The 27,307-nt window shown below is 38.5% G+C and overlaps 2 protein-coding genes and 1 pseudogene across 4 annotated transcripts in view; 2 read left to right on the forward strand and 1 right to left on the reverse strand.

Moving 5' to 3' along the window:
* Positions 1-792: 792 nt before the first annotated feature.
* SERINC1 (serine incorporator 1) lies at positions 793-21,606 on the forward strand. Its single transcript, XM_084889654.1, has 10 exons — positions 793-979; positions 7,289-7,450; positions 9,891-10,060; positions 14,578-14,657; positions 14,878-15,015; positions 16,470-16,639; positions 16,744-16,834; positions 18,329-18,473; positions 18,559-18,789; positions 20,049-21,606. Exons 1-10 carry the CDS (start codon positions 941-943, stop codon positions 20,182-20,184), a joined length of 1,362 nt encoding a protein of 453 aa, XP_084745780.1. The 5' UTR covers positions 793-940; the 3' UTR covers positions 20,185-21,606.
* Positions 10,067-14,571, forward strand: LOC311625430 (ADP-ribosylation factor-like protein 2-binding protein; annotated as a pseudogene). Its single transcript has one exon. The product of its transcript is annotated as an ADP-ribosylation factor-like protein 2-binding protein (transcript).
* Positions 21,607-25,299: 3,693 nt separating the features above from the next.
* Positions 25,300-27,307, reverse strand: part of HSF2 (heat shock transcription factor 2) — a 35,081-nt gene continuing 33,073 nt past the window's right edge. For both annotated transcript variants that reach the window (XM_084889649.1, XM_084889650.1), the window contains one exon: positions 25,300-26,297. In XM_084889649.1, the coding sequence (XP_084745775.1) occupies positions 26,005-26,297 (293 nt within the window). In that variant the 3' untranslated portion in view covers positions 25,300-26,004. The remainder of the gene's footprint in view (positions 26,298-27,307) is intronic.

Raw genomic sequence — 27,307 nt, forward strand, 5'->3', positions numbered from 1 at the left:
CTGGACTTGGGACAGTAGTGGCTCTCAGGGTCAAGCCCAGGGCGGGGGTGGCTCTATCAGCAGTACTCAGTTGAGCGGGAAACTCAACTGAGCGGGAAACTCAAACTCAGCTGCGGCGGGAAACTCGGCTGGGCGGGAAGCAAATAACAATGCAGGCAGTAGCAAACAACAAGGCAGGCAGTATTTTCTTAAGTCTTACACAACCAAGATACATGCCCCCGACCGGAATCGAACCCGGGACCCTTCAGTCCACAGGCCCATGCTCTATCCACTGAGCCAAACCGGTTTCAGCTTATTAATAATTTTAATATCTACTTTTATTGCTTTCAGGGAGAGGGAGAGAAGCATCAATGATGTAAGGCACATGTGTCAAACACAAGGCCCGCGGGCCAAACCCAGCCCGCCAGGCCTTGCAATGTGGCCCGCACCGCGCTGTCATCACTGCACTCCGCTGTCAGTTTATGACATTGTCAGTTTATGACTGTTCAGTAAACCATTCGGCCCTCGATTTAGGCTGGATTTTAGATTTTGGCCCCTTCTCTGATTGAGTTCGACACCCCTAATGTAAGGGAATCATTGATGAACTGCCTCCTGCAGGCCCTCTGCCTGGGATGGGGCGAGGAGCCCGGACCTTTCAATCTATGCCCAGACGCTCTACCCACTGAGCACGCTGGCCAGGGCTCCGGCTGGGCTTTAACCCTCTCCGGGGAAGTGTCGGCCCGCCGCCAGGGCCGCGCATGCGCAGTCTCAGCACCGCCCTCCCTCCTCCCGGGCCCTCGCCGCAGAGGACGTGACGTCAGGAGGGGCGGGGCGTGGCGCCGGGAGGGGCGGGGCACGCTCTGCGCCGGAAGCGCCTCGCAGATCGTAAATAAGCCCGAGGAAACCGGGCGAGGCGCCGTCTCCATCTTGTGGGCATCGGCCGCTCCCGGACGCCGCGGAGATGGGGGGCGTCCTGGGGCTGTGCTCCGTGGCGAGCTGGGTGAGGCGGCAGCGCGGCCGGCGGGGCGCCGGCGTGGCGGGCGGCGGAGAGGGGATGCGGGTGCGCGGGGACCGGCGGGTGCGCGGTACCCCGCACCCCACAGGGAGTGCCTGCTTTCCCCGGTTTCCCTTTCTCTTTCCCGGATCCCGCCGCTCCGCTCCGGCTCCGATTCCGGCCCCGATTCTGGCCCCGATTCCGGCCCAGATTCCGGCCCCGAGCGGCCTGCCGGCGGCCGCGGGGAGCGGAGGACGGAGGAGACGGGAGGCGGCGCTGATGGGAGGAGGGGAGGCAGCGGATGGCATTCCCCCTCCCCCCTCCCCCCTCCCCCCTCCCCCGTCGGTCTGGAAAGCTGCTCCCCACAGGCCCCTTTGTGTTTTTTCCCGTCTGCCCGGGGCCCCGGGCCGTATCTGCCCAGACCCCGGGCCTCTCCCTCCGCGCGCCCCTCCCTCCGCGCGCCCCTTCCCCGCGGCCTCCCTCCCGGCGCGCGTCCCCGGGGCCGCGGCCTCTTTGTTCTGCGCCCGGACCGGAGGCGGCGGTCGGGGGCGGGCGATGCGGTACCGGGGTCCGGAAATCAGGAATCCGTCGTGCGAGGGGCTCCCCGGCCTGCCTGGTGCGGAGACATTCATTCCCACGCGGAGCCGCCGGGGGATGGGGCGCTGGAAAGGCCGGCTCTGCAGGGCCGCGCATCCTGCAGTCTCCGCACGGAGCGTTCTTGTGTGACCTGGAATGCAGTACGCGTACTTCGCATTCGTTATGTTTTATGTGTTTTAAGTCAGAAAGATGGTAACTTTAGTGGACAGGGTGGGGAAAATGATATTCCTGTATAGGTTTTTAAGATTCAGTTGCTGAGAGTGCAGTGCTTTGTTAAAGAATGAAACCGTTTTTTCATTTTAATGGCAAGATTTCTTGATCTCGGTGGTACAAATAAACATCAGTTTAAAATAACCACACGCTCGTCCACATTAAAAAAAAGTAAACAAAGCATTGATATTACAGTTAATAAAGATATTTGTAATTTGGGGTGAGATAATTTGGATTCAGATCGTATTTCTTTAATCTATGAATCCTGATTTCCACTTCTAACAATTTGCTTGTCTGACTTATCAAATTACATCATTATGTACATTTCCCAGCATTTTATTTTGCATTCTTTTTTCCTTCCAAAAGATCTTAATATGGCTTGAATTATAAATGTTGAAGGTTGTTACTCCAATCCAGGTCGTTCTTGTAATTGGACAGGGAAACTAGATGTATTTATTTTTTTAATCTGGGTTAGGGAATTTACTTGTATCTATTGACTTTTATACAGGAGAGACATATATAGTGTAATAAAATGTGTTACAAAATAATAAATGATTATTATAAGATTGGCTGGGTTTTTTTTGGGAGGGGGAATATAGTGTAATTTGATTCATAAAGTTAGATTTTGTCCAGTTATCAAGTGGGCTTTTTTTTTTTTTTGTATATAGGAAAGCTTAAAAAGAGGAGATGTTTTCCATTTTCTCATCTCCAGATCAGTGATGAGCAAACTTGACCTAAAGGACAATTAACAGGTTAAAGAAACAAGTTTTAAGGTTTCGTCATGTGTATGTGTTTTAAGTCAGATGGTAGCTTTAGTGGACAGTGTGGGGGAACTGATATTCCTATATACGTTTTTAAAATTCAGTTTTCCACCTTGATTGACCACAATACTGTGATAGTGTTCATACTGCCGTTCCAAGGTACATTGGAAAGAGAAACAGAGGCAGTTTTCTTACCTTCTAGTGATGAGATCCCTGGCAGATACAGAAGTCCCGTGGCCAAGGTTATTCAGGTTCTGGAAGATTGTGGCCAGTCTAGGGATGTATCTGTAGCATGCAGTTCCCATCATCTCCCCCGGCCCTTCCTGGTGCCTTTGTCTCTTTCTTCCTGAGGAGTTGGGAGTGCAGTTCCACAGCAATTAAAGGAGAATTTGCCTTTTAATATAAACATCCGTTTCTTCCGCAGTCTTAATAGCCAATAGGCTCATTTACCTAGAGGTGTTGACAAATTTAAAATTTATTCAAAATTTTAAAAATATTCACATTATTAAATTAGATCAGTTAAGTAAAAATCCCTTTTTCATTCTACTGACGTTTCTAAAGGGAGCATATTCATATATTCAGCCTGCCACCTTTAACCAGAATCCCTTTGTACTATTTTTTTTATATGCGGCTGTTATGTTTTATGTCCATAACTGCCACAGTTGCTTAGTCTTTGCACTAAACTAGTGTGTTCCTAGACCCAGTGGCATCCCCAGGCTGGAAAACTTATTGGAATCATTGACTACGGCTCAGCATCCTGTTTTAATAAGCCTTCCACTTAAGTGGATTCAAAGCTAAAAAGGATACCTAAAAATCTTAATGTCATCTCCTAATAGACCAAATTTTGTCATATAAAATTTTCAAAAAGGGTCATGGATGCTGTAATCCCTGAATTCTTTCATATTTAGAAACGTCTGTTAAATTCTTGAGAGACCTTGTGGATTGGTATAATGTACAGTTAACCTTGAACAAGGGGGGGTTGGTTAGGGGCAGTGACTCCCATGCAGTTGAAACTCCAAGTACGACTTTGATTCCCCCGAAACTTAACTACCCTTGGCATCTGGAGGGGTTTGGTTGCAGGACCCCTGCAGATACCAGAACTCACGGGTGCTCAGGTCCCCTGAATAAAATGTGAGTGAATACACGTAGCCAGCCCTGCCCATCCTTGGACTCCCAGCTGCAGATTAAAAATAGTATCGGGTATTTATTGGAAAGAACCCACATATATGTGGACCAACACAGTTTAAACCCATTGTTCAAGGGCCAACTGTATACTACTAAGTACTTTTTTCATGTGCATATTGGGTGTCTATATATATTTTTTTTAAATGTTGAAATGTTTTTGCCTTTTTTTTTCTAATTAAGCTTGATAATTTCTTATATTATGGATACAAATGAGTTATTAGATACCTGATTTGTAAATACTACCTTTAAGTCTGTGGCTTGTCTTTCCATTTTCTTAATGCTGCCTTTTAAAGATAAGTTCGTAATATTAATGAGGCCCAACTTATCAATTTTCTTTTTTTGTGGGTCACTTAATTTTGATAAGCGTTTTGTAAGTCCTTTGGGATCTTCATGTAGACTCTATTTTTACTTTCCAGTGTATGTATCTTGTCTTTCTTTTTCTTGCCTTGTTATGTTGGCTAGAACCTCCAATGTGAAGTTGAACACAAGTAGTGAGAATAGGTATCCTTCCTTGCCTTGTTTTGGATCTTGGGAGAAATCATTCAGATTTTCACTAGGAAGTTTGGATGGCTATAGATTTTTCGTAAATGCCCTTTATCAAGCTGAGGATATGCTACTCCTTGTTTGAAGAAAGCTGTATTTGTTTATCATGGGAATTGAATTTTGTAAAATTTTTTTCTAAAATATTTTTTCTGTATCCATTGAGATGATTATAGTGTGTGTGTGTGTGTGTGTGTGTGTGTTTAGTCTGTTAATGTGGTGAATTGCATTAGTCAGTTTTCAAATGCTCAATCAGCCTTGGTTTTCTCTGCTATATCCCATCTGATCAATGTGTTATCATTTTTATATACTCATTTTAAAGATTATATTTTAGAATAGTTTTAGTTTCACTGAAATATTGAGAGGAAGATACAGAGATTTCCCATGTATTCCCTGTCCCCATGCATATATAGCCCTCCTGATTATCAATGTTCACCAGGGTGGTAGATTTTTTACAATTAATGAACTTACATTGACATATTACAATCATCCGAAGTCTGTAGTCTACATAAAGGTTAACTTTTGCTGTTGGACATTCTGTGGGTTTGGGCAAATATATAATGACATATATCCACCATTATAGGAGCATACAAAATAGATTTATTGCCCTAAAAATCATCCTTGCCTTGCCTATTCATCCCTTCACATTTTTTTTTTAACTGTCTCCAATTCTTTCCCTTTTCCTGAATATCTTACAGTGGCAATCATATAGTATTTAGTCTTTCAGATTTATTTCTTTTATTTAGTAATATCCTCTTAAGATTTCTTCATGTGTTTTCATGGCTTGATAGCATTTTTTATTTTTTAGCCCTGATTAATATTCCGTTGTCTGGATGTGCCACGTTTTATTTGTTCATTTACTTACTGAAGTACATCATGGGCAATTATGAATAAAGCTGCTATAAACATAGGTATGGGAGGCTAACTCAACAATGGAAAATCAGTTAATGTAATCCATTACATCAGCAAGTTTTTAAAAATCACATTATCACGTCAGTAGATGCAGAAAACACATTTGATAAAATTCATACCCTTGTTCATGAAAACTTCCAATAAATTAGGAGTCGAGGGAACTTCTTCAACATGATAAAGAATATCAACAATAGCCTACAGCTAACATCATACTTAATGGTAAGAAACTAAAATCTTTCTCAAAATCAGGCACAAGGCAAAGAATGTTTCCTCTCACCACTCCTTTTTAACATTGTCCTTGTAGTTCTAGCTAGTGCAATAAGAAAAGGAAATAAAAGATAAAAGGCATACAGATTCACAGATGACTTTATCATCTATGTAGAAAATTCAAAAGAATAAAGATAAAAAAATAGGATCTCCTAAGCAATCATAGCAAGGTTGCAGTATACAAGGTTAATATATAAAAGTATATCACTTTTCTATCATGATACCATTTACATTAGCATCCAAAACAACTAAAACAATTACTTAGGTATAAATCTTGTAAGTACTTAGATACTTGCAAGATCAATATGAGGAAAACAAAACTCTGATGAGCAAAGTTTAAATGGACATATTATAGATTAATAAGACTCATTGTTAAGATGTCAGTTTCTCAAATATGATCTATAGGTTCAGTGCAATCCCAGTCAAAATCCCAGGAAGTTATTGTTTGGATATTGACAAATTGATTCTAAAGTTTATATGGAGCTACAGAAGGTGCAGAACAGCCAACTCAGTATTGAAAACCAAAGCTAGAAGATTGACACTACCCAACTACATGACTTAGTATAAAGCTATAGCAGTAATCAGACAGTGTGGTATTGGCAAAAGAATAGAAAGATTAGTGGAACAGAATAGAGAGCCCAGAAATAGACCCATGTAAATATAGTCGACTGATATTTATTGAATACAAGTGGTGAGAATAGGTATACTTGCCTCAGAATCAGTAGGAAGTAGAAAATACTTCTGTTAAAAAGTACTCTTGGGCTTTATTCTTGGACATAGGTGAGTTACTTGAAGAGAATTTGGTCTTTTTGGTATTTGCTTTTAGACTTTGTTAGGTGAGACTGGAATGGCCTTTGGTTTATGGCTGACTCCCCCCCCCCCCCTTTTCCAGTAACGAGTAAACCCTTATAACTCAATGCCTTATGGATTACAAGGATTTTTCTTTCTGGCTGGTGGGAATTCCAACTCCTCTTCCTGCCCCCCTTCCCAAGGGTAATTTATTCCAAAGGTCTCCTGAAGACTCAAGTTGAAGCCTCTGCAGATCTCCACGGCTTATTTTGTGTAGTTTTCTCTAGGATTCTGCCCAGTGAAGCTGTCTTCATTTCCCTGAACTCTCTGACTGCTGGTCTCTGCCTGGATCCCATACCCCGCACTGGGAACTCCCGGCAGAAAGATGGGCCAATCATAGAGCTCACATTGTTTCCTCTCTCAGAAATTACTGTCCTACAGTGCCTCTTGTTGTCTGAAAATCATTGTTTCATTTCCTTTTTTCCCTTGATTAAGGCACTGTTTCTCTGTTTTGGCCCGAGTTTACTTTCGGTTACATTAGAGACAGTTAGCTGGCCTCAGTTCATTTATCTTATCTTGCCTAATTATCACTACCACCAAATCGGAAGAGGGAAAAGATAAGGATACCAATTTACTTCTTTTCCTCTGGTGTATTTGAGACTTGTCAGAATTTTGTGAAATCACTAGTATGATTTCTGGGGAGCTGAGGATGGCCTTGTAATCATGAATATTCCATCCCCATCCTGTTCCCCTCCCCCCTTTTTTCTTCGTTTTAGCTAAACATTGATTGCTGCTGGTGATTTTTTTTCCTTTGTTGTTTTAACTGATTTTATTCATTTTGCTTGATGTAGGGGCAAGCACTTTTACGTTCGACTTTGTTCAGTTTTTACCCAGATGACACTAAGTTATAATTTACAGATGATACATGTGAGCCAAACACCTTTTATCCCTTGGTACTTACCTTAACTTCAGTTCTTTTTCTCTTTTAATGAAAGAATGTGAATTTCCCCTTCATCATTTTAAACTCTTCTTATTTTTACTGTTCTTCCCTCAGATACCATGTTTGTGTGGCAGTGCCCCGTGTCTGCTGTGCCGCTGCTGCCCCAGTGGGAACAACTCCACTATAACGAGGCTCATCTATGTCTTCTTCTTGTTCGTTGGGGTGTGTGTGGCTTGTGTAATGTTAATACCAGGAATGGAAGAACAACTGAATAAGGTCAGTATTTTTTTTTAAATTAACTACACCTATAGTGTGTGTATGCACGAAATGATTTTTTTTTTTTTTTGTATTGGAAGCAGAGTAATGTACAAAGTAAAATAATACATAATCTCAATTTTAATTGCTCATAATCTTAGGAAAAACAGACAGTATAGATGTCTTATTCTGTGATGGTGATATAGAAAATATGCTGTGCTAATAAGAGAAAATAAGTAATTCTAACCAAATAAATGCCAATTTCAGTGGGTGTCAAGAAAAAGAGCCCATTCAGAGAATGAGTAGAACTTTTGTATTCAGAGATTGAAAAATAGGAACCTGACTGAAGATAAAGAGCTTCTTGAACCTAGTATGTATGCTTTGGGAAGATCGATCTGATAATTAGGATAGAAGTCAAGCAATTACATGTAGAGGCTGTTGCAGCGATTTAATAAGTGAATGTATGGAGGTTCTGAAATAGACTTTGATTGTAGAAATGACGAATCTGGGTTTAAATATCAGCAGTGATAGGATTATAAATAATAGCAAGGTTCTGGTCTTAAGACGACTGGGATGAAACTGTTGCTGTTAATCCAGAAAAAAGTAATAAGAAGAAAGAGTGTTATATTTTTAAGATTTTTTTTCATGGAGCCAGGTTGTAAAAAGCAGTGAGGAAAATACAATTTATTATAGTTTGTGGCATGTTGACTTGGGAGTGCTGAACTACATATGGGGGGTGGGGGAGTAGAGGGGAGAGAGAGAGAGAGAGAATGAGAATCAGTAGGAAGTAGAAAATATGAGTATGTAACTTACAAAAGAAAGGAGTTTGGTAGAGAAAAAGGGACCTCTGAAGAAACAGTGAAGAAAAGGGAGAACCAAGAGAATGTACTGTTATGCAGTCTTCAGAAAGAAAGTATTGGACAACAAGTTCATGACTTGAGAAAGCAGTTTCTTCAGAGTGTTGAGTCTAGAGGGGAGTAGGAGAGGAATCAGTAGGCCATGAGGAAATGTATCTAGGGAGTATAAAATGCTGATTTGAGGAGTTTTATGGTGAAGTTGGTGGTCTTAGTAGGGAACTGAGTTAAGGAAAGGATTTTTTTTTAGAATGGGGAGGTTTAGTAATTTTTATTTTGAGAGTAGTCACAGATACGAGATCTCATCTGTGAGAGAGAGAAAGAGGGAGAGGGAGAAGGTGATCAAGAGAGGAAATACAGAAGTTAGCTACCTTCAAAGCAAGATGAATGATAATAGAACTTTTGATGCTGAAAGAGAATATTTATGTCAGAGAACCTCCATTTCAAAGCATATAGTTGTATGCTTGGGGCTGGCTTTGGGTGAGGATAATGGTAAAAATTTAGATAATTAGATTATGATGAATTTGAAAGTAGTTAGCATCATAGCTGGATGCTCAGTTAATGTTATTTCAAGTCCTGGGTGTAAGCAAATCATGCCAAGAGTTGTTCATATGATTTGCAATGGATCCAGTTGACAATGGTTATAATAGTTTAGCTAGTGGATGTAAATTCTTATCACGAAATATTTCTACTTCTCTGCTTTCTGAAGGTCATCAAAGATTTGTATTTCCTAGAGTACTTGTGATATGTAGGGTCATGTCCCCAGTACTGGTTGTGAAGGATATGATACACCTCAGCTTCTACTTGCTGATGTAAGATCTCCTTTTCTATTACAACATTTTCTATTACAGCGTGTGCAACATTTGAGATGGTGGCTTCTCCAGCAGCCTGGATTCCTGAGTTGACTACACTAGACCAAGAAAGGGCTTATTGACTCTGTAGAAACTACCAAAAGGAAGTGTAGTGCCTTCTTAGCTTAAATGTAATTTTAAGTTCTTGTGTATGCAAATAGTATATATAGCTCTGAGGACTACCCCCAGTTATTTCACTTAAATTTTTAAAATTTTTTGTATTCTGATTTCAATGTGACTTTCCGAAATGGTCATTGGTCTTTTTCAAGATTCTAAGTTAAAAAATAAAATCTGAATTTATTCATTATCAGAAATACCAGTTGTTATTTACCGGTACATAGCATTGTTTTTGAAAAGCCATCATTATTCTCTTTAGGGTTTTCAACCCTAAAGAGAATATGATTTGGATCCATTACAAATCATATAATTCTTTAAACTTTTATTGATTATATTTTTCTCTTCCTAAATAGGTAATTCAGTATATCACAGCAGAATGCAAGTTTTAGAAAATTCAGAATAAGTCTGCAAGTCAAAATAAATATTCTCTTTAGGACTTGCATTTGTAGTTTATCATGTGCTCACATAAAGTGAAAAATGAATTAAATTCTAGCTATAAAAATGTTCCAGACTTACCTTGATTACATACTTAGCAAACTTTAATTTTCTAAGTTTTTACTTAAACTACTTGATTACAGAGAAATTTTATGTTTTACTTGAAAAAATTCTAGATCACAAACTCTTGTTTTGTTGTATTAGATCCCTGGATTTTGTGAGAATGAGAAAGGTGTCGTCCCTTGTAATATTCTGGTTGGCTACAAAGCTGTATACCGTTTGTGCTTTGGCTTGGCTATGTTCTATCTTCTGCTCTCTCTGTTGATGATCAAAGTGAAGAGCAGCAGTGATCCTAGAGCTGCAATACACAATGGGTAAGTTTCCTAATATAGCCAAATGCTGCTTGATGACGGGATACATTTCATTCTGAGAAATGTGGTGTTAGGCGATTTCATTGTTGCGAGAACAGCGAACATCATAGGGTGCACTTACACAAACCTATATACGTAGTATAGCTTGCTACACAACTAAGCTATATGATGTAGCTAGGCTATAAACCTGTATAGCATGTTACTGTACTTATTAATACTGTAAGCAGTTATACATATGTATTTGTGTATTTAAACAAATCTAAACAGAAACGGTACAGTAAAAACATAGAATAAAAGATAAAAAATGGTACAATTAATCATGAATGCAGTTTGCAGGACTGGAATTGCTCAAGGTGTCAGGGAGTGAGTAGGGAGTGAATGTGAAGACCTAGGACAGTACTGTAGATAAACTTGATGAATACTGTACACTTAGGCTGCACTGAATGTAAAATAACACAAGATTAAGTCAAACATGAGATAAAATGATGCAGTCAAGAGACATGGTAAACATGAGAGATATGAGGCTGCTGCTGGCGTAACAACAGTTTTACAGGAAAACTTGTTTTTGTAAATAGAAAAGACTACACTCTAAAATAATAAAGAGTATAGCATTCATTGAAACTAAAATAATATTGTATGTCAACTATAATTAAAAAATATGTTTTTAAAAGTATATTATAGTAAATACTAGAGGCCCGGTGCACGAAATTTGTGCGCAAGTAGGGTCCCTAGGCCAGGCTGGCAATCAGGACTGATCTATGGGGTGACTAGCAAGGTGATCGGGGGACCCTCTCCTGGTACCACTTTGGGTGGCCTGGGGCCTGCGGGCTGGGGGCAGCTCTTGTGTTGAGCGTCTTCCCCGTGGTGGTCAGTATGTGTCATAGTGACCAGTCATTCCACCGGTTGTTCTGCTGTTCGGTCGATTTGCATATTAGGGTTTTGTTATATAGGATATAAGCCAGAAACAGTTCTCTATTAGCATTATCTTGTTTATGTGCTATACATGATTGTACTAATATGGGCTGTACTTTTATACAGCATAATAGTTTTGTTTACACCAGCATTTCCACAAACACTTGAGTGATGTGTTGCACTACAACATTACCTCAGCTATAATGTTATTAGATTAGGCCATATGAATTTTTCTGCTCCGTTATGATCTTATGGAACCATTGTCCTATAGGTTGTTTATCTATTGGTGACCTAAATGTTGTTACATGATGCATGACTGTAAGCTTTAATATATAAGTCTGGGTAGCCTGTTACCAGTAATTTTGAATCTTTCTAAATAAACATTAAAGCCAAATAAACTTAAACAATTTATAGAATATTTTGTTATTCATGAATGACAAAGTAAGAATATTTTTTTTTGTCTACTTGAGAATGTCACTCTTTGGAAACATAAACATTAAATGTAAGCCTTCGTTCATTTATTGGTATAATCTCTGATACATCATGTTTTATATTTTCATCTTAAACGGAATCACCACATCTGTGACTAGTAACAAGAAGCTTATTCCTTTGGTATGTACTTTAACTACTACATAAAATAGAACTCAGTTCCTTAGACATACAATGCAGCCAAAATGAAAAACTTCATTCCTAAACACAGTGATTGATTACCTTTCTAAATGTTTGGTGGTACTGAACAACCTAGAAGGAAACTTCAGGGTCCCTTTCATTATTCTCCTATAATATAGAACACCATTTCTGGTACTCTGAAAATGTTAAATTTTTATCTCTCCCCCTGTCCCCCCTAATAAGTTAAACAAAAAAAAAAAAAATTTAGTATTTGCAATTGCTTATTTACTTACCAGGGAAATTAGCTTATAGTTTTCTTTTCTTGAGGTTAGGGTGGCATGCAGGCACTGACCGGGCTGGGCCTTGAGCTGGCGGTGAGTAGCTGGCCGTGGCCTCGGTGATGAGGCTTCCCTGTGCCAGTTGGGCTCTCCGGAGCAGATGGAGGTAGGAAACCTTACGGACCCACCCACCCCACGCAGAGTGGATGCGGCCACAGCGGTGATGGAAAGAACCCCGTGCTTTCTCTTCTGCCTCTGTGCAGAATTTGATGCTGTGGTTGGATATTTTAAGGACATTATTGTGGAGTTCCAGTTATGACAGAGAAACGTTATGGACAACTACTACCAGGAGTTCGAAGACACACAAGAGAATAAACTGGCCTGCATGCCTATTTTTAATAAATATATTTTGGTAGAAATGTATATTGATGAAGAGCTGCTGGAGCGGATTCCTGGATATAACATGGTGGCTTTCACAACAACTTTATAGCACCATAAAGACGAAGTGGCTGATGACATATTTGACATGCTATTGATATTGACCGATTTTTCTGGCTTTTAAAGAAATATTTTTGGACTACAGAACAGAAGAAGCCTGGGGACTGGACTTACACAATGGTTTAGTGGTAACTTCATTGTGCAAATCATCCTCTTTGCTGGCTTTCCAGAACAATCTGTGGCACTGTGTCCCACCTCCAGGCAATGACATTGTTCTGGAGAGCAGCAGCCAGATATACTAGGAGAGGCGTTGGCTAATGACAGAAGAATACATCCTGGAAAGACTAGCTCTGTTCTGCCACTCTTCATCAATGTTAAGTATTAATAGGTCAAAAAACCACCTGACTTTTCCTGGGACCTACAATAGTTATCCTGAAAACCCTTGTGTGTCAGTAGACACCTCTCTAGGGACTTTGAGTCAGGCTCTGGAGCAAGCCCACATCCAGCATTCCACCTGGGCGCCCGCCTTCCGCAGCATACACGGTGGCGTGTCTGCAACCACCATCAGCACCATTACCAGCCCTCTTTGTTCCGGAAGGCTTTGCGTGAATATTGTGCACTCAGAGCTTTTCGTATACATTCAAGTTTGTTCTCAATGGAGTTTTGACTGTTGGGAAATGTTTATGTGGGCATTACTGAAGCCAGGCGCCTGCCTTGACATTTCTGGAGCTCCTATTATCACAGCTAATCTTGGTAATAGACTGGAATCAACTGAGAAGAGATGTTCTTGACCTAAAAGCTACATGTGACAATCAATTCCTAGTCTTACATGTGCAGTCCTTGTATCATTATATCTTATGCTGGTCCTAATGGAGCCCCACTGTTCTAGAAATTTCTCTCAAGCATTTTTGAAAAAACATTGTATAGATGAACTAGAGGCCCAATGCATGAAATTCGTGCAAGAGTAGGCCTTCCTCCCCTGGCTGCGCACCACCGGTTTCCCTCTGGCCACCGCCAGGCACCAGGGGCCTGGGCTTCTCTCGCAGCCCCAGCTTCATCCCGAAGGAAATCTGGTCTAATTAGCATATTTCGCTTTTATTATTATAGATACAAGACTATCCTAGTAGATATAATCTTGGAACTTCCATGATTACTCCCCTAAAGATGAAGTGTTACGGGCTGTGTGCTTTTTAAAGTGTGTGTGTGTGTGTGTGTGTGTGTGTGTGTGTGTGTATTTTATTTGATTTCTGAAAAGGAGAGGGGGAGAGAGTGAGAGAAACATCAGTGATGAAAATCATTGATTGGCTGCCTCTTGTGCATCCCACACGAGATTGATTCTATGACCCGGGCATGTGCCCTGATCAGGAATTGAACTGTGACCTCCTGATTCATAGGTTGATGCTCAATCACTGAGCCATGCAGGCCTGGCTGTGCTGTGTGCTTTTTAAAGCAAAAATGCTTTTTTTTTTTTTTTTTTTTTTTATCGTGGCACTCATGTTTGTTTTATTGGGCACTGGTGAATGTGTGCTTGTGCTGTAAGTAGAATAACAGGTATTTTTTTTCTTATAACATGTTAAGTGTGTGTACAGATTTGCTTAAAACCCTTTCTGTATAAATCAGTTCTTTGTTGGGTATTCTGTTAGGGTAGGACTCTGCAATTCTTCCTTCTTAAAACCTTTCTACTAAGAGTGTTCCACTGATGTAGCTCAGCATGAGGTGAAATAGCACACAGTTCCCGGTCATCTGCTTTGATTTAGTACATTGGCTTAAGTACTTTTCACGTGGCTGTTCTGGTTTTAAAAAATGAGCTGCACACTGTGTTTTTGTACTGATAACGGTGCTTGTTACTTTCGTACTGTGAGTTAGAACGGCATCAAAGGCTCTGGCCAGGTGGCTCAGTTGTATTAGAGCTTGTCCTGATACACCAGATTGCAAGTTTTATCTTGGGTCAGGGCACAAATGAAAAGCAACTAATGAATACAAACTTACCTATAATAACGTTATATTTTCACATATTATTGCCCTTATTACATAAAATTAACATGTGAAATGGAACTGAGTCTCATTTTATTGTAACCAATTAAATATAAAAATATTTTCCTTCAAATTGTCCTAAAACAGTGTACATAGTAGTCTTCGCTTCTCATTCTCTGGGTATCATCAGAAAAAAATAGAACAGTAACATGAATTAAAGCTATTCAAGGTGCTTTTAAAAGATTTTATATATGACATTTATTGAATGACTTATTTATTAATAAAAAATCGTATTTCCTATTCTTTTAGATTCTGGTTCTTTAAATTTTCTGCAGCAATAGCAATTATTATTGGGGCTTTCTTCATTCCAGAAGGAACTTTTACAACTGGTAAGAAACATATTTTTAAAATTGTGTAATATTGATATTTTTTTAAAGAAAGTTAAAGAATTGCCTGAACTATGACTGTTTGTTTTGTTTACCTTTTCTCCCAGTTGGCAAAATCAAAGCATTTATGTAAAATTGTATTTCCCCTTTTGTGTATTACGATAGTGACAAATAAAACTGAACCGGTCACTTATTTGTATATTGTTGTTGTTTTCTCTTTCAGTGTGGTTTTATGTCGGCATGGCAGGCGCCTTTTGTTTCATCCTCATACAGCTTGTCTTACTGATTGATTTTGCCCATTCATGGAATGAATCATGGGTTGAAAAAATGGAAGAAGGAAACTCAAGATGTTGGTATGCAGGTAAGTGTTTGTTGTACAGAATATCTTCAAGATAGCTTAATTTTGAAGAGCAGTATGGAATAGCCTCAAAAAAGTAAAAATGGAACTGCCTATGACCAAGCAATTCCATTGCTGGGAATTTACCTGAAGAAGCCCAAAGCACTAATTCAAAAGCACTAATTCAAAGCACTAATTCAAAAGCATATATCATTGCAGTGTTACTTACAATAGCTAAGATTTGGAAGCATCCCAAGTTTATAAATGGAATATTACTAAGTTGTACAAAGGAAGAAAATTTTAACTCTTTGTGACAGCATAGATGGACCTGGAGACCATTATGCCAAGTGAAATAAGCCAATCAGAGAAAGACAAGTACTATAGTATGACTTCTCTCATATGTGGAATATAATGAACAAACCGGACTACCAAGCAAAACAGCAAGCAGACAGCTCTGATGGGTGGGTGAAGGGTGTTAGCGGAAGAGGGATTAAGCAAAAAAATTTAAAAAGAGAGAACTCATGGACACAGCCACAGTGTGGAGATTATAGGGGGCAGAGTGGAAGAGGCTATAGGGGGTGAGGGTAAATGGTGATGGGAGAAAATAAAGATTAAAACAAACCTTAAGTAATATTCCCCTTCTAGTTGTTTTTGTTTTGTCTTCTGTATTTTGAAAATAATTTTTAGCATATGTGACTTTTATAAGGTCTATTGATACAGTTACCGTTTTTTCTCTAGTCTGACCCCTCTGGTCTACAGCAGGTACACTGCCACAGTGGAGCAGTTAAAAAAAAAAAATACACACACACACACACATATACACACAGACACACACAGACACACTTATACATACAAAAAATATACACATATATGATCGGTTGCCTGCTATACAACCCCAATGGGAATCGAGCTTGCAACCTGAGCATATACCCTGACCTGGAATGGAACCGTGACCTCCTGGTTCATAGGTTGATGCTCAACTACTGAGCCACACCGGCCGGGCTAGTTATCACTTTTTTTTTTTTTTTTTGTAATATATTTTATTGATTTGCTACAGAGAAGAAGAGAGAGGGATAGAGTTAGAAACATTGATGAGAGAGAATCATCGATCAGCTGCCTCTTGCACACCTCCTGCTAGGGATGTGCCTGCAACCAAAGTACATGGCCCTTGACCAGAATTGAACCTGGGACCATCCATTCCCCAGGCTGATGCCCTAACCACTGAGCCAAACCAGTTTCAGCTAGTTATCACTCTTTAAAACCAATCATATTAGTATGCTACTAACTTGAAAACATAATAGCAGTGAGCTATATGTAAAGAGTATAAAACTATTCTGTAATGAAGTTCAGAATATTTCCTACTTTTATAGCCTGCATATTGCTCATAATGTTAGTTGCTTAAATAGAAGTAAAACAAGATTAAGCAGTTTCTAGCATTTGTGATAAAATCTAATTGTCCAATTATATTTCTTCCACAGCTTTGTTATCAGCTACAGCTCTGAATTATCTGCTGTCTTTAGTTGCTATCATCCTGTTCTTTGTTTACTATACTCATCCAGCCAGTTGTTCAGAAAACAAGGCATTCATCAGTGTCAACATGCTCCTCTGCCTTGGTGCTTCTATAATGTCTATACTGCCAAAAATCCAAGTATGCTTTTTATATAATAGTTTGTATGAAACTTCTACTTTTCCGAGTTTTTCTAAATTTTAGATGATGTTAGAATATTTATCTCCATTGTTTATTTCTTGTAGGAATCACAACCAAGATCTGGTTTATTACAGTCTTCAGTGATTACAGTCTACACAATGTATTTGACATGGTCTGCTATGACCAATGAACCAGGTATGTTTTGTTTGCTTGCGTTTATTTTTGTAATCCTGCAACTTTTATTTTTCCCAGAGATGCTCATTTTGTGAAATTAAACTATTTAAAGATGAAAACAAATGCATGATTTCACTCATATGTGGAATGTCAAAACAACAAACTCACAGACAATAGATTGGTGGTGACCAGAGGGCAATGGGTGCCAGAGGGAGGGCAAATTGGGTAAAGGGGACTGACTGTTATGGTGGGTAGAGGAGACAATTGTATTCCTAGAGGAATAGAGTATGGAAATAATTACATTTCCATGTTTAATGTAGTTTTTTTCACTAACAGAATTATAAGAAATTACGTGAACATGACAAGAAATATACCTAATTTGCACAGTTCATATGATAAATAGGAAGAAATATGGATTCAGTTGAAGAAATAAAATATTAATTCAGTTGTAGACAGTACAGTTTTTTTCACTGAAGATTTTTTAAAATCTATTATTACCTTGCAAGTGAATATAATTGAGCTTTGTAATGAATATCTTTATAGGTTAGTTACATTGCATTTCATGGGAATAGAAGTATTATAATATATGTCATTTGAGGTGAAAAAATGGTTGAGGAATTAGTTTTCAGGAAAAAAAAACAACAAAAAAAACCCACACAGCCAGGACCGGTTTGGCTCAATGGATAGAGCGTCGGCTTGGGGACTGAAGGGTCCCGGGTTCGATTCCGGTCAAGGGCATGTACCTTGGTTGCGGGCAGATCCCCAGTAGGGGGTGTGCAAGAGGCAGCTGATCGATGACTCTCTCATCGATGTTTCTAACTATCTCTCTCCCTTCCTCTCTGTACAAAATCAATAAAATATATTTAAAAAAGGAAAAAAAAACAAAAAAAAAACCCACACAGACTTTTTGGAAACTTCGCTGAATACTTTCCCAATCCTACTTTAATTTTATGTTAGAACAGTTAAAAACTGAATAAGCACCAGGTAATTATGGCTTTATTTATTGACACAAAGCATTTGCTAGCATTCTAATAATTGGTATTATGTGTAAGCTATTTCTTTTATAACAATGTACTTTGACAGATTGATAAAATTCCTAGTCACTATTGATATATCATAATATAGAGTAAAAAGCCAGTGAATTTTGGTGTAGAACACCTGAATTCCTAAGTCAGCTAGAGATTCATTTATACTTTTGAGAGCTTACTAATATTTCTCAGCTCTGCCTGAGGTTGAAAATGAAATTAACTTTTCCAAGCACTGCTATAAAATTAACAATATGAAACTTGGAAGGTTTCGTTATTAATATAAATACAATTTGTCTTAAAATATTTTGTTATTCTTGTGCCCTTTTTCAGAAAAACTTTTTGAATTTGTAAGGGTATAAAGAATTTAAAAAAACTACAATTATACCTTGAAAAAATAATGTTTTAACTATTCTAACATTAATTCAGATTGGTGGTGGATACTAAATTGAATATTCAATTAGGTTATATTCTTAATTTTACATTGCAGAAACAAATTGCAACCCAAGTCTGCTAAGCATAATTGGGTACAACACAACAAGAATTGTCCCAAAGGAGGGAGAGGCTGTTCAGTGGTGGCATGCTCAAGGAATTATAGGACTAATCCTCTTTTTGTTGTGTGTGTTTTACTCAAGGTAAGAAAAATATGGAATTTTTTTAGACAAGAAGTATATTCATTTATAAATCATTTTAATGCCATTTTTCTTCTCTTCCTTTCAGCATCCGCACTTCGAACAACAGTCAGGTGAATAAACTGACTCTAACAAGTGATGAATCCACACTAATAGAAGATGGTGGGCCCAGAAATGACGGGTCACTGGAGGATGGAGATGACGCTCACCGCGCTGTAGATAACGAAAGGGATGGGGTCACTTACAGTTACTCCTTCTTCCACTTCATGCTTTTCCTGGCTTCCCTCTACATCATGATGACCCTTACCAACTGGTACAGGTGCTTACCTCTTGTGAAGCTCTGCATATGGAAATTCTGATAGCTTTGTCTTAATGCCATTGCAAAATATGGTGTGAAGTACTTTTTATCCTTCAGTATATTTCAAAACTACAGCGAAATGGATATTGAGATATTAGTGTGCGAAATGCACTTTCCTTCCGTGCTTTTGTGATAACATTGAAATATTTCTAAATCTTGAAGAGATTAAAATATATCTTCATGAAACTAACACTTCCTGTAGAAATACATGTTGGTAGTTTATCCAATAGTTTATTACTTTTCAAATTCCCGACAAAATACAGTAAAAGATATGTCTCCTAGTTTGTTCAAACCTTGTTGTTAAGTCTTTAAAATTGAAGTGTGAATACATTAATGTAGATGGGTCCATAGAACCTCTTTAAAAACGAATTTATGCTTTTTTTTTTAATTACTTCAAAACTAATCCATAAATCTTTTTCTGATGAGAGGAAGGTAGCAATTTATATTATTTTATTTTTGAAAATTCAAATTTTGTCCAAATGATTACTGAAAGATTTGATATAAGATTCAAGGTAAACTATATGTTTTGGGCAGTTCTGTTTTTAATGTATAGTACCTTTAACTTGTAATAAGACTAAGTACCAGCAAAAAATTAATCTTCATTTCTTTGAGAGCAGCCTTTACTGGCACTTACTATTGAAAATTGAACATTTAAAAAAGTTTCTACAGAACCAACGTATTAGGTTGTAAGAATACACATAGTTCTCAGTAAATCACAGCTTTGGCTCATAGGTAATAAAAGTAAATGTTAGACTTTCGATCAAAAGTATACTTGCTTTGTTTCATTAACAGAAAAATCAGCTAGGTTTGGGATGTATATCCTTCCCAGTCTTAAATCTGAGAGGGGGATGAGGGAGAGAAGTGAGTTCCCCGTATGTATTTTGAACAGATTATATTCTTTGTCTTCTGTGTTATAACATCTTACTTATCTAGAAGTTACACTCCATTTCTCTGCTGTCGTAACCACTAGCTAGAAATACACAGAAAGCCTCATTGTGTTATGTAAAAAAACTACTTTAGATGCCTGCCTCTTACTCCTTTAAAGAAAATTACTGCTTTTTAGCTTTACATTATTAAAGTTAGTACTAAAAACAAGGCAACAGATTAGTCAGGACCTATAGGATCTGTTATCACAAACTGCATACAAAGAATACTTCGGAAGTAATGAAGTAGCTTGATGGCTCATTCGACACCTCTCCTTTGTTTTCTTTGAATTTCAGGTATGAGCCTTCTCATGAGATGAAGAGTCAGTGGACAGCTGTCTGGGTGAAAATCTCTTCGAGTTGGATCGGCCTGGTTCTCTATGTTTGGACACTGGTGGCACCTCTTGTTCTTACCAATCGTGATTTTGACTGAACAGGACTTCTGGCATGAAAGTCCCAGTTTGATCATTGCTTATTGGAAATTAATAGTATTTCCAACTTTTGTAAAGTTGTGTATGTGTGTGCTTCCCATAAAATTTCTCCAGTGTTCTGGCATGAGATTTTGCTGCTTGCCATTTTATTCATTCTTGTCAAGTGCATTGATAGGTGTATTAGAATGAATCAAAGGTTTTATGAGTATGGTGGAAAGTTAAGAAAAGTGGACATTTAGGTTCATCTTGTTCTGTACCTGTGAAAATAATAGTAAAAAGAAAAATTGACAATTTGATTTTTAAGTTGTTAGAACTTAAACTGTCTTAGAAAGTATAAAAGGAAGTGGCTGCCTTTTGAAATACTTGATGCCTTGCCTTACAGGAGATTTCAAAGAACATGGGCTATTTAAGAATTATGTAAACAAGTCACTTAAATCAGTTGTCTGAAAAATCTTTTCAGGTTTTTCCATTATATATATATAAGGAACTTAGAAAGGTGGGGAGTGTTTGAGGGACAATAGTGTAGGTTATGATGAAGACTGAGACAGAGACTTCAAAGAAACTCAGATTGGTGATGAGTACTAAATTAAATATTCACTTAGATTATAATCTTCCTTGGGTAGAGAATGCCTTCCATACCAACATAGTGAACTTTGTTTTGGTCATTGTAAACACATGTGGAAGTAAGGGGTTAATGGAGATGCTGGGAACTCTGAAGGATTTAGACAAAGGTTTTGAAAAGGATAATCATGAATTAGAAGGAAGTTGGTGAAAATCACCTTGAAAGTTCATTTTGAAAATCAAAGGAGTTAAACTTTTGACAGGACAGCAAGAAACTGCAAATACTAGGCCCCAGTAGATACTTAGACAAAATCTAGTCCAATCCTCCTGTTATAAAAATGAAGCAACTGAGGAACAGACTTAGATAGCTAATTAGTGGCAAAGCTGAGAAGTCCTAAGCCAAAAATAGCTGACATTCAAAACTTATTTCTATTTAAAAAGAAACAAAACCCACATAATAGATTTTACACCTGAGTACTGGTGGGTAATTTATGTAATGTGGATTGCTGGTGTCCAGCTTGCCTTCTACCTTTAAATTGAGGTCACGAGAATGATGGAATGCTGTATAATAAACTGCTTATAGTATACTATACAATTCAAAAAGTGTTTAAAATGCTTTGTATCTACTGCCACCTAATTAATATATATAGGTTATTATAATCTTAAAAATCAAGCAGTATAACAGCCAATTAGAAACTTAGTTACTTGTGTCATTATTGAGTATATTAATCTACCTTTACTTCTCTTAATATATTTATTTAAACAAAATATAACAATTCAGCTTAATTCCCCTTTATTCTGTATTGATATTGTGTTCCATGATTTAAATGTGTATTCTCTCTAAATAAAAGAATTAAGAGGAAGTGTGCAGTGTATTAATTCTTTATCAGCTCAAATTTAGGTGACTTTAATACTCAGACCTGTGTTCCTCCTGTGTACAAAAGAATCTGGCACTAGAGGGTTAACTGACCATTTTCTCTCCTGAAAAATTCTTTTAAAGGTGATACTCTTTTTGTCCCCTGAAAGTAACCCCTAACATTAGATCTCAATGGTGATTAAAGTTGGCTTCTCCTGAAGAACTTTTAGGTGGACCAGCTTAGTTTGGAGAACATTTTTAATTCACTTGATAGATAATTCTCTTCTTGATGTATCTTCCAGGCATGCATTCCCCCCCCCCCCCCCCAAGTTGCCATTCTCTTCTTAGGATAGTTTTTTTTTTTTTTAGTTCCTTACTAAAACATAAATAAATGCTCTATTCCATATGACTTAGAAGTTTTATTACACTTTATTCAATAACTCATTTGAAATGGTCTGAGTTTCTCCAGTATTATTCACAAAACGACGTCCAAAAACCTCTTGGGTGTTTACCCAGAACTAAAATTCACACAAAAATTTACATAAATGTTCATAGGAGCTTTATTGGTAACTTCCCAACAGATGAAGTTTTAAACACAATGGTACATCTGTGTCATGGAATACTATTTTAACTATAAAAAGTGAACTATTGGTACAACTTGAATGGATCTCCGGGGCAATATGGTGGGTTATAAAAACTAATCCCAAATGGTCACATATGTTATTGCACTTCTATAGCATGCTTGCAATAAAATTAGAGAAATTGAGAACAGGTTACTGGTTCGCCAGAGTCAGATGAAGAGAGGAATCCTGTGGATGAGTTAAGTGTTTAGTTTTATAAGAAATTGCCAGACTTTTCCAGAGTGACAGCATTTCATAGTCAAACCTTGGATATATGTTTGGTTTCCTTGAATTTTTGCATTTGATATCACTTATTTTAGCTGTCTTGAGAGAAATGTGTTATCTCATTGTGGTTTAATTTGCCTTTCCCAAATGGCTAATGGACAGTATCTTTTCACGTGCATATATGCTATCCATATGTCCTTTCGGGAAACGTCAATTCATGTCTTTGGCCTTTTTCTAATTGGATTTTTTTGTTTGTTTGTTTTTATATATTTTATTAGATTGTTCTTTATCAGATATGCAGTTTACAAATATTTTCTCCCAGTCTGTAGCTTTGCCTTTCCATCTTCTTAACAGGGTCTCTGCAGATCAAAAGTGTTTCATTTTTATTGGATTTCATTTTCCTTGTCTTGCTTCCTATGGTCGACTTGTATTTGGCTAGTGTTATTTATACCTTTTAGTACTGCCCAGTGACATCTCTAAAAGCATCCTTATTTACTGGGCAAAAGCTGTTCTACTCCTTCACCCATGATTTTCTAAGATATATTTAGCATAAAGAGAGCTTCTATTAATTTTTTAGTTATTAGAAGCAATGGAAGTGGCTCACTAATTGCAAAGCTGATGAGTTCAAAATCTGTAGCTGGCAGACAAAAACACAAACTGATGTGTGTAAGGCAGTGAAACTGATGTGTGTAAGGCAGTGGCGCCATGGGCCACTCGGGTTGTTTTTGAGATGGTATGGAAGATATTGAACCTTTGTGCTCAGAAATGTTCCCTTTGACGTTCCAATCTAAGTTAAGGTTAACGGTGAAAAGTTAACATTGACACCATGTATCTTGACATATGTTGAAAATGGCATTTCACCTCTATAATCTTTCCCAAAACCTACAACCCCAGTCTAACCAAGAAAAAAAAAAAAATCAAGTAACCCCAAATTGGGGGACACTACAAAGTACTAGGCACTGTTTCTCAAAACTGTCGAAGTCTATTGTATTGTAGTCTGTTTGATACCAATTTCTTGAAATAGGTTGATTAGCTCTATTGCCCAATGTGCAACCAGTTCTCAAAAAAAAAAAAAAAAAAAGTTTGAAAACAATCTAGGAAGTCTAGGTGCTAATTCTTAAATGTAGGGATTCTGTGCATGTTCATCAAAATGTCACACAGCAAAACCAACTTTATCATAGGCTAATTGATATAAATAATTGTGAAGTTAATCTGGAATATATCTGGTCACAAAAAATCACCAAACTTCTCAATAAAGACCCAAAATACTTGTAGTATTACACATAGAAATGTGTTGTATACATGAATCTGAGAAAGATAATTATTTTCTAGTCTGCTTATTCCAGTTAATGTGCAGGTGGCCAGAGCCCATCACAGCAGCTCGGCTCAAGGTGGGAAGCAAAGGACAGGAAACTTCCATCATGGGGTACACCCACTCCCACACCCACACCCACTCTACTGAGACAATTTATTGACGGTGATTAACCTCACGTGCACATCTTTGGGACGTAGGAGGAAATGAGTCTTAGAGAAAATCCATGCAGACATGGAGAGAACAAGCAAACTTCACAGTGGTCCCAGCTGGGAATTAATTTCCTCATCAACGTTATAACGAAACAACAGTGAAGGAAATATTGGAGGACCAGCTGTAGGGACAAGCCTTGAAAAAACACGGTTAGCTCTTGTTAGTTACAGGCTATCTTATCTCTTGAGGTAAAAGAAAGTTGGAGGAGGATGGAGATGGGAGTTATTCTTTAACTGCATATGGTGGTAATTTGTTTTCCAAGTAATACACAGAGGCTTCCTCTGGTAAACACAAAATTATTTTTAAAGGAGTCAGTTTCCAGACCTCCAATTTCCATGCGTACTTTCCTAAACTTGATCTGCCTGAAAAGATGCCTCACGACAAGGCTTTATCCCCCTTAACAATTATTCTTTCCACATTAGACAAAACATAACACCTTTTATCTATTCTGAATCTTAAAATGTCAACTTAAAATTACTAAGGGATATAAAGTTTTCCAAAATCATTTTAGAATACTTCCACAGCTCCAAAATGTCCCTAAGGAGAAGAAACTTGATCATATCCCAGTGAGGAAGGGAAGAGAAAAAAAAAAGGTCTCTAAAGTTCTCTTTCCTCTAAGTTTCTCAACTCTTTTCACCTGAAAACATCTAGAAAGCTTATGCAGAAAACTGTTCTGAGGTCTTTAATTAGTTCACTGAGATCCCATTGTCTGAGCCAAATATTTTATAATCTGCTAAGAAAGGGTTTTCTACTCCTCTGTGCTAGGTTTTACTTTGCATTTTTGCATCATAGTAAGAGAAATTCCAAGATATCAAGAAACAGAATATGGCCAATAGGGAAGCCACCCATGTAATACCTCATTAAATAGCCCCATAAAATATTCAGGCACCACACTGCTTCCAGCCCTCTGCCTGATCTTCAAGATGGCCTTACCTTGCATTAAGTGTCTATAATCCTCTGAGCACCTGTTCCAAAGAGACTAAGTGACCTGACTTTCTCTCAGAACAAAAATTATAGACCCTTAGAGGCATCCAGTGATATGTTCTTTACTCATTTGGAACAATGAGAGGCATAATTCTCTCAGTTCCTTATTAGAAACAGAAAGCAAGCCACTATAATTCTTAAACAAAGAACTATAAAACATTAAGTTTAGAGACTTTATATTCCTCCCTTATTGTAATACAGTCTATCTTCTGAGGAGGCACAAAGATCATGATGTAACTCATATTAAGGATAACAGTTTACAGTTTAAATCTACTTCACAAGAAAAGAGGAAAAAATGGTTCATGTGGATGTCACCTCCAAAGAAGACACATAATAAACACCAGTATGCAACATTCATTATATTTATTTTACTAAATATTATGGTTCAAAAAAACAAACCAAAAACTTTTACTTAAAACTAGTCCAACTAGGTGGATTGGGCTGACACCATCCCATCCCCTTCTAGGCATACAGAACTGGAACCATATCAGACACAAGCACTCATGTACACTTTGCCTTTCCTGAAGAACATGAATGAACTTCTCTGAACCAAGAGAGACAAATGAAGTTTTACAAGATACAGGCACTTTATGTTCCCAGTTTTAAAAATAAGCCAAGTGAAAAATACTTAGTAAAAGTAATTGGAACAGAGAAAGCTTTAGTTCTACTATTAATTTTAGTGACTGACACTCAATGCCAACAGACAGCATCAAACAAGTAAAACAAACAAAAGTTTAACCTGGGTTAATGGGCATATATATATAAAAAATAATTCAAATTTACTACCATCAGAAAAAAATGCCCATCTGAATCCAACTTAAAGATATGCAGTAATGTGCATTAAATCTTGTGTACCTATAGAGCTGAGTAATATCTGAAAGCTTTGCAAGGCTGTGTGGTTAGTGAGAAAAGCAAAAAGTGCTTTTGATTCCACAGTATCCAATTAAAACAAAACAAAGAAATTTACAAAAAAGGGTACCAAATAATACTTTAAAATAAATAGTTCATCATTTTGATGAATATATACATGTAGAGTCCACTTCTTGGGAATTTAGCTATCTAAAAGTGGCATTTCACTATCCAGAGGCGCAGGAGCCAGTTCACATAAATAGAACAGTGTGGCTTCACTAGCTTCGGCTTCAGTCAACGGCTCCAGGCGAACGAGCTTACTTTGGGTCGGTTCTGGATCCAGGCTGCTATTCAGAAGCTCATCAACTTCTATGGGCTTATCTACAGAGGACAGAACTTCTGAGGATGCTGTGCTCCCCTGTTCAACAGCAGAAGCAGGGTTCCCATCAAGGAATGCAAGAAGTGGAAAGGCAGTGTACTGGATAAGCTGTTTATCTAAAACAAAGATTAGAAAAAAAGGACGTTTATCACCAGCTTATACAGAGTTCATGATGTAAGTGGAAAATACAAAAGCAGAGATCTACTTATGTGTAATCACTAAGCCAATGAAATAACGTATTTGTCAGCAAATTAAAAAATGTTCAAGTCAGAATAGTCCTTTATTCAACAACTAGAGGCCCGGTGCATGGAATTCGTGCATGCGGTGGGGGATAGGGGGGTGTCCCTCAGCCCCGCCTGCACCCATTCCAATCTGGGACCCCTTGAGGAATGTTCATCCCTCTCACAATCCAGGACTGCTGGCTCCCAACTGCTCACCTGCCTGCCTTCCTGATTGCCCCTAGCCACTTCTGCCTGCCAGCCTGATCACCCCCTAACCACTCTCATGCCAGCCTGATTAATGTCTAACTGCTCCCCTGCCAGCCTGTTTGCCCCCAACTTCCCTCCTCTGCCAGCCTGGTCACCCCTGACTGCCCTTCCCTGCAGGGTTGATCACCTCAAACTGCCCTCCCTTGAAGACCTTGTCCCTCCCCAATTGCCCTCCCCTGCTGGCCATCTTGTGTCCACATGGGGGCAGCCAGCTTGTGTGTTGGACTGATGGTCAATCTGCCTATTACTTTAATTAGACAGGACAGAGGCCTGGTGCACAGGTGGGCCAGCTGGTTTGCTCTGAAGGATGTCCCGGATCAGGATGGGAGTTCCCTTGGGGTGTGGGGCGGCCTGGGTGAGGGGCCTATGATGGTGTGCAGGCCAGCCACACCCCCTGGCTACCCAAGTCGAGTCCCTGGTATCTGGAATTTATTTGCCTTCTACAATTGAAACTTTGCAGCCTGGAGCAGAGCCAAGCCCCCTGTTTGCTCCGTAGTTGCCGCCATTTCTGTTTGAATTCGTTTACCTTCTATAATTAAAACTTTATAGCTTTGAGTGGAGGCTTAGGCTAGGCTGCAGAAGCTTGGCTTCCTCTATTGCATGGGAAACCCAAGCACCTCTCCTGCTCTCTGTGGTCG

The sequence above is a fragment of the Pipistrellus hanaki genome (genome assembly GCF_964339955.1).
Source record: "Pipistrellus hanaki genome assembly, chromosome: 7".
Taxonomy (NCBI): Eukaryota; Metazoa; Chordata; class Mammalia; order Chiroptera; family Vespertilionidae; genus Pipistrellus; species Pipistrellus hanaki.